The sequence below is a fragment of the Toxotes jaculatrix genome, chromosome 5, assembly GCF_017976425.1.
Source record: "Toxotes jaculatrix isolate fToxJac2 chromosome 5, fToxJac2.pri, whole genome shotgun sequence".
Lineage (NCBI taxonomy): Eukaryota > Metazoa > Chordata > Actinopteri > Toxotidae > Toxotes > Toxotes jaculatrix.
In genome coordinates, this window is record NC_054398.1 from 15,462,996 (window position 1) to 15,478,222 (window position 15,227).

Below are 15,227 nucleotides of genomic sequence, written 5' to 3' on the forward strand. Positions count from 1 at the left end.
TGACGGGGATGAAACAAGTGTGTTCCAATAAAGAAAACATTTACTGTACAACCTTGTGCATTTCTATCATGTCGTATATATTAATTTTACACAATATGTTGTATTGTCCTACTTTAAAGGTGACTTTTTAACATCTATACAGGGACAACAGATGAAAATAAGACTTCTGAGCTCATTAACAGTTCTTCTTTCTGTCCATTGTGCATCGTCCCTGTCAATCTAATTTTTCTCTTGATCAATCATTTACTCTATATACGCAATTAAATAAATGACTTAGGTGATTAATCTGTTATTATTGTTTATGTGGTTTCATTTTCTGTTTGTAAATTTTAAATTTAAACAACTTAAAACTCAAATATACATTGTCAGTCACTAATATCAGTTCAGACCTCGTGTTGAGGATTTTAACTGCCCAGTTTCCAAGATAGAAAACAAGTAAGCATAAATAAACTCAAAGTACTTACATTTCATTTGCTTTGCAATTGATTTAGTGAACTCCAACCAGTGCTACGTTAGAGAGAAAAACAGATAAAGGCAAATAATTAAATGTCACAAAAAACAACAAAAAAAAATCCTCTCTGAGTAATCGAGACCAAATTATTCAACTGACACTTGACATGAGAGGAAACCTGTTTGTACTTACAACATCCCCTGTTCCAGCACTGAAATATGTCAAAGCTGCACTGAATTTTTTTTTAAAGTTGCAGGTTTTTTTTTTTGCTGTAATCGTAAAAGGTTTCAGGCAAATATATTCAAACAGCAACTGTGGACGTCTCTTGAAACACTGTTAGAGCAGTGAGGCTGATTAGACATCAGGTTCTGACTGAGCAGTGAGCTCCTGCTGCTGGTGACAGTTACACAGGCTCCGTGTCTACGGCTGAAATCAGATTCTTCCTTCTCTCTGGGAGCATATTCTCTCTCCGTCCTCCTCCCGGGTTACCTTCTCGCCAACCCAACCCACCCACAGCAACAACCACCAAAATAGTCCTGAGTGACAGCGTAGGAAATGCAGCATCAGCAGGACTTGGCTCTTGTCTGCAGGACAACAACATGATCTGCGAACATGTGAATAGTTCATGAATCAAGCAGTGCGGCTACATGCCTCCCAGCGGCAGAGTCTGATGGAGCAACCGTCACTCTGAAAGGCGGTGTGAATAAGAAAAACCATAAGAACACAGCTTTTCACTCTGGACCGCAGTCTCGCTCTCACTCTTCAACTAAATCAAATACAATCCATTTTTAAAGTATAAGCAAGCATGCCATTTTTATAAGGACGCAAAGCAACACAGTCTTATCTATATGGAGTCATTCTGAGGTCCCATTCAACTGATTTTACTTTTAAAACACTGGATGCATCAGATATAACAGGATAGATTTGCCTTTGTCTACCTTATATTTTAAGTTGTCCTTTAACACAAGTAGGAACTGCCTGATTTTTTGCCACTTTTGGAGCCTATTGCTCTCTAAAGGAACAGTTCAACATTTTAGGAAATACCTTTCTTTCTCACACTCCCATGTCTGTGTGTTAAGTACAGAGCTGGAGCCAGGAAGCACTTAGCTTAGCTGGAAGGAAGGGGAAACAGCTAGCCTTAACATGTTGTATCTCCTTTTTTTAATCCATACAAAAACATAAATATAAAAACAGCAGTTTGGGGCATTAGAGGGCTTAAGTGGTTTAATTATTTCTTCCAATCTTTATGCTAAGTGGTATCAGTGTTGTCATCTAACTCTCATCAGGAAAACATTCCCAAAGTGATGAACTGTTCCTTTAAACAAGAACACATATTTACCAATTCACAGAATTGGTTAGTTTAACAGAACATCACATGACACATACACAAATTATAATCTGCAAATTCAACACATCTTTGTCTTCTCATCCTCCCAAAGGATTTTAAAGCGGTGATGACTCAGTTTGCTTTACTGTTTGTGAATCCTTTTTGGCACAGGGACCTGGGTGGTATTGTGTACTATTGAATGAATCTGATTTTTTTTTTTTAATCTTTAATCTTATTAAAATACCTTATTAAGAAAATAATACACAGGCACAGACACTTACCCGCTGCTTGTCTGGATCCACATATCTGATGCCAAAATAGTCTTTCTCCAACAAGTTGAGGTGGTGGCAGATCAGGTCAAACAGATACTGTCCCTTTGCATCCCGCTGCAAGAGAAGAAAAACAGAAATTTAGCAAGCATGTCAGCAACACATATTTCAACATGTGGCCAAGAAAAGACTCAACAAAGAAGATGCACTTGTCATGAGTTTCAACATGGCGAATAATTCCTGCCAGCAGAATGTGCTTCAGATTTTTTTTTTTAAAACCCTGCCACAGATAACTCGGATTCATCCAATATTAATACACAGCCAGAGCCATCTGAAGTGTCTGGAATAAACCCCATCCATGGCTAAAAGAGGAGCTCAAAGAGAGGATGGATTAAATATGCTGAGATCTCGCTGGGGGTTTTGCTAATACTGTGCATTCTGAACCTCACGAGGAAGCTTCCCTCAGAGAATCTGGTGTATACTGAAACACAGAGAGAAGCCTGGGCATCCTCCACTGTGTCAAACACATATCTGAGACCCTGCTCCTGATTCACAGCACTGTAGTCTGCATTACACTGCTGAGCATCCTGGCTCAAACCAGAACATTTGGATCAGACTGGAACAGCTTTTTTTTTTTTTCTAGTAATCCAACAGTGGCACATAACACTGTCTAAAACACCGCATAGCATTCACTCCTGCCAAAAGATGACAGTACAAACAGTTGCTCTTAGACATAATTTAGTGCTTTCCCTCTGGAAGAGTTTCACACACCTGTGAGGGATGCAGATATAAGTTGCACAAGTACATTGAGAGTGATGACTGCAACTGGGCGAGTTGCTGCAGCGAGGCAGGTACAGTAATAAGTGACAGATTAATCAAACACTGCAGAGAAGCCACACAGTGCAAATCAGTATCAGTCACTTTGAAGAGCTAGAATAAAGACTGAACTCTCAAACTGTGTGATTACACCTGAAAAAAAAAACTCAATACGTAAAACTGAAACTTTTTAAGCAAATTCACAAGACTGGAAATCATAAACTGACATGTCTTCTGGGAGGTTACATACCTTAAAATAGTTTTAATTAATGAGGTTAAACTCAGCTGTCTGTGACATTTAAGCATCTTAACTTCCGTGGCATTAAACCACTGCATCAGAGAATATTTCTAGCAAATGTGATGAGGTTAGAAAGTGGGGGTGATTAATCAGTGTCAGTAAGACAGCAAACATTAATCTTCGGACCACTGTCACTAAACACTGTCGCCCTCCGTGCCAGGGACACGTCATGCCCACGTGCCATATCACAGACTTGTCTCAATGGGGAATTTTTTTTAATTTTTTTTTTTTGAGGAGTGACTGAATGGGTGAATCAGCACATATACACAAACATCCAGGAGTCATGAGGCTCGTGGGTACATGGGGGTAACTGACAAAGCGACTTCTTGTGACTTAATTTCATGGCAAGGAATTTTTGTGCAGCTAAAATTTCTAAGCAATCTCCGACCTGATTCATGTCCATGTCTAAATCACATGTTGGCTGCAGTTTGACAGCCAGTCTCGGCCCTCATAATGACTCACGAGAAGGTCAGCTAAGGTCAAGGTTGGACAGCCACAGTCCGCCATCTCTCACTCCTCCTCTCTCTCTCTCTCTGTGCTCGTTTGTCCTGTGACGGCAGTAGAAGTGTCAGTGGCAGCACTCTCCCCCATGTCATTACTCAGGCCGCAGATAACAGGCACTTCATTAGGACAAAGGCCTGTCGATGTTGGGCTTGTCGCTTAAGTGCCGTGACTCTTCTGACCAAATGCCAATAGGAGCTTTGCTACTGGAGCTAACTGACCTTTCTGTAGCGAGACCGAGGGGCTTCATGGGTGCTCACCACTGTCACTTTGAGATTCTTCTCTTGTTGTAACAGCACTAACCAATCTGATGTGCCTGCTCACTTACAGGGCCATGAGGACATGCAGAAGCAAAGATATTTGTGGTGAGTAGGAAGACATACATTTGTACCAGCATTTTGGAGGAACTACGGTTGGTCATTTTTGCAAACAACGGTTTTCATGAGGATTCCTCAATAAGTGTGTTCATGTTACCAGGTCTTAACTGGTTTTCCACAGTAGTTTCTTGTCATGTGCAAGAGAAAACTGGTTTCCATAAGCAGGACAACTGATTAAAGAAACTCTATATTGTCAGCTAGCTTTCTAAAGAAAACCATCCATACAGGTAAACTAGCCAGCAAATACTGTAGAATCTCAATTAAGTTAAAGATTTTCAGCTTTTCTGCACTTAAAATACAGAAAGAACACAACATAAGCTAAAATTATTAAGGTTTTTCAGTGTAAAACACGATTCCTCCTTTGTTTAACTCAGCTGAAAACCCTGCGATAGGCGGCCACAGGGAGCAACAAAGCCAAACACAAATTAAAAAATGGTTCTGTATTGATAGAACACACTGAGTCAGAAAGGACATCTGCTCCTTTGTTGCAAGGAAAGAGCAAGTTTGTTAGTATTCAACAGCACTCCCACCAACCCCCCCTCCCTCTCACGCTTTTCTTGCTCCCTGGTGCCCCCTACCTCTGTCTCTGCCCCACATCGAGCACAGCTGCATTATTCCCCCGTCGGTCTTTCTAATTACAAGATCGAGGTGATTGCAGGAGAGAAAGGATGTCCTGAAAATTCTAATTAATACTAATGAACCATTTCCTCGCTTGGACTGGCATCTCAATATAGCCCTGCAGGAGCCTCAGCAGATTTACAAAAAAAGGTTTTATTAGTCTGACCTGTGGTGGAAAGAGTTTTAAAACGACCAGGTGACCAGGTGTGACCCTGTTTATAACATTAAATCCTGCTGTGTTGTATTTGCTGAATTAATACTGTTTACACAGTCTCAAGCCTTCTGTCGCCTCCCTACGTAAAAAAAAAAAAAGCGAATACATAAACTGTGAGAAAGGAATTAGTGGTGAGAGTGTGGATGTAACAACAAGCCTGTCATGTGGATGGTTCTGTGCAGCAGAAAATCAACTGAGGCAAAATGTCCCTGTTATCCAGAAGAATACTGAAATAATAGCTTCATCACCAAAAGATTTTTCTGGAGGGGAAATCCAAAAAGAGCTCCAAATCAAAACCGATTTATATTAATAGATGCAGGCTTCAACTAAAAAGCAAAAGCTCATTCTTGTATCCTTGTTGAGTATTTGCTAATTATTTAGCGTCTCTATTTATGCTTGAAATAGCTTGTTACCAAATAATTAAGTCTAAATTTTGTGAATAATATCTAACTAGATCCACCCGTGAATGAACTCAGTCACACACTCTGCTTCCTGGTGTGTTGCCAACAACCAAATGTGCCTGCATCCCTCACAGGCTTCCTGAAACAATCTGATAGACATCCCTAAAAGACACAAAAGAATTAAAGAGATCTTCCTGACGTGTCTCTGACTGAAAAGAACACATCGGCTTTCTTACTTCCTTAGGAGCCCCCAGTGTACAATGGGCACTTTCCTTTCAGATTAATCATTAAAATGGTCTCCATGTCAACACAGGAGCACAGACCATTAATAAAAGATTGTATCACTTTATAGTGCGAGGAGTGGAAACATGATGTCAATGACTGTGTGGGATTGTGTGTGTGTGTGTGTGTATATGTGAGCAGTGTATGGCTAAAGGTACCTAGAGCCCTGAGGTGATTTCTTTGGTTTCATAAGCAGATTGCTTTCTTTTGTCCCGGGAGACGGAGTGATGGCGCTGCTTAATGTGTCAGACCAATTCCATCTCCTGGCCGAGCCGCTCCAGAGTTCAAGTCGTGACCCTGCCACTTCAGCAGGGCCCGAGAGCACACAAAGGCCAACCCACTACCACTTACATTATACTTAAACTGAAGCTCTCTTTCACAGTACACTGTGAAATCAAGTCTGTTTCTATCAAGTTAGAAGCCGAAACGCTTCACATCGTAATCAAAACGTAACGTCTGAAATCACAAGCTTCGTCTGTTCATCTTCATATGAAATCATTGATTGTGCACAGATAGATATTTAAGAGAACTGCAGAAGTCAAATACTCCACAAGCTTTGAACAAAATGACTTATCCTGCTAAGGTGTGGAACCAATTGATCAGCACACGGTCGGACATTTGGTGCCTTATTATTAGCTCAATGGCAGCTCTTAAATAGGGTTATTAACTTATATGCAGCCCGGGGCAGTCGACGGAGACACAGAACATGTAATGGACAGTGACAGAATATCTCAAGAGTGATTAAAATGCTTCGCACACACTATTTTAAATCATCAGTCATCAAATCCGGTTGCTAAAAGGGACAGGACAACACTGACAAACATCAGCATGACAAGAGTGACGTCTCAAGGAACATATAGTGCAACACAAACCGGTGCACATACTGAACCAGCTATACAAAGAATATATACTTTTTTTTTAACAAGTAGTTAATTTATAAGAGAAATGGATGGTTTAATGGCATACACAAATATTATGTGATGGAGTGGTAATGAGCTTTTGTACAAGAGGAAGCCGCGAAGCAGACAAACAGTTTGCAGCACAGTCTCACCAGGCAAAAAGTGGGCCATCAAAACACGATGAGAGTGTGTGAGGATTTGTCCCAGAAATGTGAGGAATCAAGAGAATAAGTAAAGCAAAAGAGAGCTGTGGATGGCAAGATACGGATAATTGCTTTTAAAGCTTCTCGCTGGTAGATAGTTTGAATGGGTGAAATGTGAGTTGGCATTTAATGATTAAAAGGGGAATTCATGAGAGAGGAACGTTCTATTCAGCTAAATGCCACGGCTCCTTCTCAAGACCTCTCAAAAATGATTCATAATTGATATGTTTAGCTGTAACCCTGCTTGACACTGTTGGCAGGGCTCTTAACAAATCAGCGTTGTTATGACCAATGTTATCATACTATGACAAATAAAAGTATAAAAGAATCAATTCGAAGATCAGCAAAATAAGGCCAGCTCCTACCTTCACATCAAACTCTACATGCCACACGGAAATAGACTTATAACGTGATAAGAAGATCAGAAGTGCACTAACCTTAAGTGACTTTGTCTGTTAATGCTTTAGGATACATGTTGTTAAGTGATCATAGGCGGGAAAAGGTGGAAATAGTCCAATTAAAAGTGATAATTATAAAACTGTGTGATGAAACCATGTAAAGAAAAGCTGCAAAACACAAGCTGTTCGACAGGATGTGTTACATTAATAGCAGCAGCAATATGTCTCTGAGCTGCTTTTAATTTTTGAAAATATTGTTGAGGCTAGCAGATGCAACAGCTTAGATCTGTCCCACTCCACTATGTCTACTGTGTACTTGTGTCACATTAGCAAAATCAAATCCATTTTGTGTCTTTAAACCTGTTCGCAACTCCATGAACTGATGGAATGGATTTGCATCTTCAATCAGAAGTGAGGAATTGAATGAGTGTGTTTCAGAAAACTACACTAAACAGGCATAATGCGAAACTAACCAATTACAAATGTTTCCAAACAAACAGCCATGCCAGCAGCTCTGTGGGGCTGTACTTAGGCCAGCATGCTCACAATGACAACATGATAAGCAAGTATAATATTTACAGTGTTCACCATTATAGTGTGTTGGCATGCTAACATTTACTAATTAGCATCAAACACATAGTACAAAGTAAAGGCTGATGGGAGTGTCATTAGTTTTGCCTTCAGGGATCAAGATGGTGCTACAGGAAACGTACAGGGCTCAACAAGTCATTAGGACATCTTTGCCACGTTCTAGCCGAATATAGTTGTGGGTCTTTCGTCTTAATCCTGTAAATGCACAGTGTGTCACTCAGCATTCCCTATCATTCATAAATAGCTACTGCAAAACACTCTCCTGACTTCACAGATGACTTCAGGGTTACTAACAGGATGTACCATCACCACCTGAAAAGTGGCTCTAAATGTGCCTTTGATGGAGAGCTGTTTGTGACATGTGCCTAAATGATTCTGTGCCTTCCTGCAGGCACAAGGAAATGAATACGTTTCTCAATGAGGATTTCTGAGTCATTAGTCCTTCAGCCCACCAGTGATGGATTTCACTGCCAGCTAATAGCTTTTCTGTCACATCTCTCAGCTGCACTTAAAGCTGAGAATTGCAGGCACAACTATTTCAAAATACAGCCCCTGTAGACCACCACGCAGAGCTAGGTTTTAAATAAGAAGAATAAGACAAAAGAAATACATCACACAGTCACTGGATTAGTCTTTTGTTGGCCAGCTAAATACTTATTTAAATGTTTTTGGATGTTTTTTTCCCTATCCACATCTCTGGATACTATGTATATATATATAGTGAACTTGGAGTTGTTCCCCCTCTGCACAACAGTTAGATTTCCTTACTAAAAAGTGTGACAAATACCCCCAAAGCAAAATGAGCAGCACAATCGGTGTCATGCTTGGGATTAGCATATAAACAATGCTTCATTTTTTGGCATTTGCACAGCTCTGGTGATGATGCGCCAGTTAGTTCGGGCTCCCCCAGTGCAGTGAAAGGCTGTCGGGCAATGAATCAGTGTCGCTAATTCAGACTATACCAGCCCCTCGGACCTGACATTTAGTCTCACGCACTGTTAACCTCTACAGTACATGAAATGAGCACTGGGCAGTCTTGCACAGCGTGCAATATTATCACAGCCACATCTAGGTTTAGCCCACAGGCATGACACATTGTACCAGACATGCACATTTGAGTTTCTGGCAAAGACTCATTCACACACTGACTAATGTCTGTTGTTTATCAGTGCAATAGCTATAAGAACTACACAATTGGATTTCTTGGCAAGGGCAGCACTTAGCGCCTCTGAGCTTTTAGTGTTCTTTATCTATTTCATAAACGACATTTCAGAACATTAGACCTTAACAGGAACTATTCCCAAGCAAGTTCATTGTGAGAGCTTACTTTTAAAAGCTACACTACATAGCCTACTAATTGGTCTCAGGCTATAACTTTCACAGTGCACAGTTTTTGTTTTCTTTTTTAATAATGAGGTGACTAGTTCACTGAGCTCCATTCTGATCCTCTTTGGCAAAGCTAACCCCCTGTCAGGCAAAGGCAGCTGGAGCTTACCAGGCAGGCTTCACCACTGGCCCTTTCTTTCAGGCCGGCCGTCTTTAAAATATGCGTGGACATCCATCGGATCTAATTGTTCCACTGCCACGGCACCTTCTGTTTGGCATGATTGTAAGAGATACTGTGCTGATAATGCGAACCCCAGCCTCACAGTCCCCTCCTGATCGTACACTGATGAACTCTGGTTGCCTCCCTGAGTCAGAGCTTCATTTGCACACTTTCAAGTTAGATTTTCAATTGTCCTCCTGTTTATCACACTTAACAGTTTGCTTGAAAAACTGTCCTTTTTGCTGCTACTTACAAAATCTGCTGACACACACAAAACAGCTAAAGCATTATGTGTCTCCTTCAATAAACTGCTGTCGTCAGATCTTTAATGAAAAGCAGGAATGAGATAGAGGGCAGAAAGAAAAAGGCTTTCTGGGAAAAGAGAGGATTCACTCAGAGACGTATCTTTTTTTTTTTTTCTTGTACTGTCAATTGTAATTTCCCTTCTGAGTTCTTGTTTTTTTTTTTTTTTTTAAATATCATTGAAGTGGGATATTTCCCAGCCACAGTTTCACCTATTTTTGTCAAGTGGGTTGATTGAATGTGAAGTCACAGGAGAAAACATCAGTTGGGAATCGCCCTTTTGTCATTTTACATGTACAAAATTCTGCAGAATCACAGCTACATGATAAAAATATTGCATCTTGAAAATTAGACCAGGAAGCAAATTACTATTATTTCCATTAGTTTGCACACTTTTACTAAACATACAGAAAATTGACTTTGCGTTGTGTTTGGATACTTGTGAAGAATAGTTCTGCACATCAGAATCAGTTGGGCTGCGGCGGAGATCGAGCCTCGGGGCTTCATCTAAGGAGAACTTTGTTGCTGAGATTCACTTCTCCTCTGTCACTTTAAGTTAGTCCAATGTGAGACCGCCTTGTCCAAAACGGTCAACTCGCCTACAACCAGTGTTGACCAGAGAGGTGATGACAGGCACGTCACCTAGTCTGGTGTGTTTCATAAATAGTTTCAGAAGAACATAATGGAGTTGAGATGAAAACTGTTTATGTCTTGTTTCATGCAAATAAAGGTGAAATTATGAGGCAGAAATTCCAGAGGAGACCACTTTGTTTGTATTGTTTGCTCAGGAGGGAACCAACGAGCCCGATCAAAAAGCTTGACTGACACCCGCAGACACGGGCTCTACTTTCTTTTTGTCCTCAGCGTCTCTGGTATATCTGCTGATCACGGATACAATGACAATACTCTCTGTGGTCAGAGCCTCTTTCCCTTTTACATAATTAAGAGCTCTTGAACACCTCTGACTAATTTATCACCTAAGTAAAAGCCATGCATAGGTTGTTGAGTGGAATTTGAGATTTATGCATCTCAGCAAATACACAAGTTTCTAATATAAAAGCTCCTGCAGTCAGGTTCTCCAGCTTTCCTACTTTCCATGCAGCAAACACAAGCAGCACACGAATAGCACTGTGCAGCGTATTGACAGATGGCTTTAGAAAACTAAAAACTGCATTGTGATATTATCCCCTGCTGCCTCAAGCCCAAAGCACAAAGAGGCTCATTTATTTGACAAGGCAACGGAGGTAAACTGTACATTTGTTGGCAGGACACAGTGATAAGACTGCTGTGAAGTCAAAGGCAACACACTGAAGTGAGCACGAAGAGGCAAAGGCAGCAGAATCCTTTTGACTAAATTCAGGCTTTTCTGTAGCGAGTAGGCGGGAGCTTGATTTTTTCTGGCTCTGCTGATGAAGTCACTTCCAGATGGAATAATGTTTGCTCGACAAACACACTTGTTTTTCCATGTGACTTTGCAGTGTGGACCACAGAGGAAGTCACTGTCAGTTCACCAAAAATAACACATTTTGGGTTTTTTTAAGTAATCTTGTTGAGTATGATAAAACACAAAAAAAATGTCAGTTTACTGTTGAGATATTTTTATATTCTGGTGACAGCATCATGGTATATGTCATTTTATATATCAGTGCTGATAGATATCATGATATATTTAGGTTTCTGAAAAGTCAACTAAGACACTGCTAATGGATTAATTAAGTGGAAAAGCTAAACTGTTCTGGCTCATTCACCAAATCAACTTCAATACATCATCACACTGAAACAACAATTATATAAAACCTTAAAGCACACCTGTTCACTCATTTACAACACTGCCCACAATCATCCAACACGCTCAAAGTTGTATGTTGTAAAAGGTGTGAAATTTATAGAATTACTTTGTATATATCATCATATCGCCCACCCCTAGTACTGTACATAGCATATTTACATCAAAGTTACCAGACATTTCAATTAGCCTGACAGCTGGACACAATCGATGTGAGCCCCGAGGATGAGAACATTACACTTGATGTTCTGCTGTATTTGCTGTAGTTGGAGGAGCTTGTCAAAAGACTTAGGTTTCTTGATGAAGATAAAAGATACTCTTATTTACAGTGTCACACAACATGGTTATGAAACAGTGCTTCTTCTTCGCAAACTACATTCAGTTGGCCTCTCACTGCAGTGATGGCTGAATTTCACTCAGTGTGCCCTCGGTACTTCTGATGACATCCCACATATTTTGTCGCTGTGTCTGACTCCGGTACGCCAGAGGCGTTCACTGTAAATCAGAGTCTGTTTAGCTCTCTGAAGTAAAGCACTGCTGCTACAAAATGTAACAACAGCTGCCACAGTAGCTGCCTATTTGACTGACTTATGACAATCTGAATATCTGGGCTTGTATGTGGTATAAGAGAAGTACTTGTGTATGACTGGCAGGCAAGCAAGTCAATCAAGCAGCTGACGATGGCGGAGCGATGCCGAGCTCCATTTGTCAGAATTAGCACCCTTTGGCTGTTGTAAACGACTCATGCTGAGCAGAGGGGCCCTCCGTGGTACCACTTCACCCTCTCCATTGTCTCCAGAGCCCCGGGAAAGATCACTTTCCAGTGGTGAATCCAGCCATAAAAATGCAGAAAGCTGTTTGGCCCTGGAGACTGGCTGCCTGCGCACACAGGCGTGAAAGGCCCACCACTGCCCCTGTGTGTCGACGCTCTAATGGAAGCCCAAGGGAGACGCAATCTTGTCAATAAGTGATTCAGAGAAATGAGGTTTTCGTAGAATGTAGCTTCACATAGTTATGACAAGGGCAAATCTATCCATGGGTGGGTCTCCAAACTGCTGCCCCTAAATGATGCCCTGCATGATTGGAGTGAAGATTGACTCAGTTCAGTGGTGAGGAACAGTTCAGCACAGAGAGATTACAGAGATGAGTATGTTATTTTAAGAGTCAGGGGATGATAAAGCCTGCTGTGAGATTTTCATATTCACTGTAATACTTTTCTGACTCTGTGTAAGTATGTTGTTGTCATGTGTTGCACAGCAGACTGGGGTCAGAGACAGAAAGCATAGACCAAACTATCAATTGATTGACTGATTGATGAAACCTGCTCTAATAAAAAATGTTTAACAGTCATATAAAGTATGTATGAGTTGTAGGAAATAGAGTCTGTTACTATCAGGGGCTGCAATAAGGTGAAATAACCTTCAAATGTCAGAAGCTCTCATTAAAGCTGGGTAATCCCAGGTTCCACTATAATGGGAGAAATTAGGAAATTATCTTATTGGTCACACACAGTTGGATCGCCTGGTGGGAAACAAAGCCATTTCAATGCCACTGAGCTCTACAGTGCCCTATATAACTGAGCTGTCTTTGAAAACTCCCAGAGGACGCTGTGGCAAGTCCTTGTACCGTAGGCGACAAAGCCATTACTCCTCATCAAACCCACCTTCATGGCCATTTTGCAACACATTTTTAAAGTCTTTTAGGATTGCAACAAGAACAGACACTTTAAAAGTGCACCATTAGTTTTAAAATGAGAGAAAGGCATTTTATTTCAGGAAAGAAAAAAGCTTATTATTGCTTTAAGCAATTTAACAGAGTAATGTTCCCGAAATACGTAAACCCTGTTCTGTTGTTGAGCGAATCTGATGTGATGTAATCTCAGGCAGGCCCTACACACTCCAAACCGTCCCGAGGTGGTTACTGAGTTAAGACTGTGGTCACGGCAGCTCTTCTCTTACTTTTCACCACCTTATAGACACAATAATGAGCACAATCATTTCTTTGAGATTGTGTTATTTTCCTTGATTATTTAGCGTGACAGCCGTGAAGAGTTTAGCTACGAGGGCGAGGGCGGCTGCTGTCTGCGACCCACTGTGCTGTACTTGGCAACCAAACGGCGAGGCAGGACAAGCTAAAAAGTGCTGCTGAGTTGTCGGCTGGGGATTTGAAGTGACAGCTCATTTGAGAGATTTACTGTGGTGTCACTTAGGCACTCCCTATTGCCTAATCTTTGACACTGTTAACACACTGGAAATATATTCTTCGATCAGTGTTTTAATGAGGACACAGTCTGTGCTAACTTTTCTTGAGAATGACAGACTATATGGTAAGAAACCACTGACAAAGTGTGTGAGGCTCTAATGTTAAGCTCTCAAAGTGTACAGTAAGTATCCATTCAACATCAAAAGCCATACATAAAATTTCATGATATCCAGAGCCTCTACGGTACTGTATGTTGTTCAAGAAGTATGTGAAAATCAATGATTAAAGTAATTCTTAACTGCAGCCCTTAATTTAAAAAAAAACGCTGCTGCACTAGTTATGCTTTTTGTACATAAAACTGATATCAAAGTAAGTGCTTTGCTTAGCAATAGGCAGCACTCACCTGCCTGCAAGTGTAGAGCAGCACATGCAAAATATCTCAGGTCATGTATTGCAAAGTGCGCGGCTTCACACACTGGCTTGTTGGCTTTCACTAAAACTAGACAAGAGTCGGACGCCTCTGCAGCTCGGAGGACTCTGCAGCTAACCTTGTCTGAGGTTAACCACGGGGAAAATGAAGACGAGCATAGCTTAATTGGTTTGCATGCTTAATTAAATGCTGGTATTTTGAGAGCAATCTGATTGTACAGCTAATAAAAATTAAGCCTCTTAGGGTGAATCTCCAGAAGTGGAGCAAAAAATAGAACTTTCAAAGGCAGCTGTGAGAACTCTTTCAGCCGCCTTTCAGTTTCAGGCCCATGCAGCTTAGCTCGTTTACCTCAGGGGAGACACGGTGCTGATTGTCTTACGGCCCCACAGGGACTGAGGGTTAAAAACCTCCCATGCAATCATATGGGATCCAGAGTCATCACGTGCTAAGACAGAGCAGAGACTGAGCAGAGATGTCTTAGCGTTCCAGCAGTTCTTCAGCAGAGGATGACAAATTACTGAGCATTAAAGGCCGATGTATTAACAAAACCGACACTCTGTAACACAGGCGATTACTGTAACTATGTCTTTTAGCTTTTATAGGACACAGTAATTTCTAATACAATTTGTCACGTGACCCCAGAACTGTGCCCTGTCTAAAACCATCACTGGCAATCCGAGTGTATTCCCATAACCACTTCCCTCAACCACCTAATACAAACCCGGGGGGACAAACATGGCCTTTTCTCTCCCTGTTATTCATGCTGCGTGAAAATATTGCTCCTCATAAGCTGATCAGACAGCAGCTGACAGTGAAAAAGACGGGACAGGAGCTGCCACAGCAGAGAATCTACAAAGTATTGTGTACTTTTACAGCACTGGCTTCCTGTTCTTGCTACTTTCAATGGAAGCAGGCACACAGGTCCATGTTCACTGCATAGTTTTGGCGCACAGCAGCCTGAGCACTAGGTGTTAAAAATATTTTAACTTTTCTCAAAACAGGGCTGCGCTTCAAACACGTTTCCGACAGTCTCATAGCAACAGCGGTTTCCATGAGCAGCACTTCTTGCCAGCCTCTCCTTACTCAGGGCCTTACTTCTCACTGCATGCCCTCTGAATGAAGGTAGGCGACTTCTTGCAGAACGTACACAATGTAAAGATAGCACTCAGTCTTCTTAAGCAACAGAGTCTCAAATTCATCTTCAGCTGTCTCCCACACAGCTTACATAAGGTATTGATTTGAGTGTGCCAGACTTCAAATGGGGAAAAAAAAACAAGTGAGTAAGACACAACTCTAAATAGCTTAGCAAATAAAA

At 41.2% G+C, this 15,227-nt stretch overlaps 1 protein-coding gene across 1 annotated transcript in view; it reads right to left on the minus strand.

The window, feature by feature from the left end:
* The window catches only part of LOC121181714 (FERM domain-containing protein 5), a 54,551-nt gene that overhangs the window by 16,001 nt on the left and 23,323 nt on the right, over window positions 1-15,227 (minus strand). Inside the window, exons 2-3 of the mRNA XM_041037805.1 lie at window positions 2,060-2,164; window positions 465-507 (exon numbers count right to left, since the gene is read on the minus strand). Of these exons, the coding sequence (XP_040893739.1) occupies window positions 465-507; window positions 2,060-2,164 (148 nt within the window). The remainder of the gene's footprint in view (window positions 1-464; window positions 508-2,059; window positions 2,165-15,227) is intronic.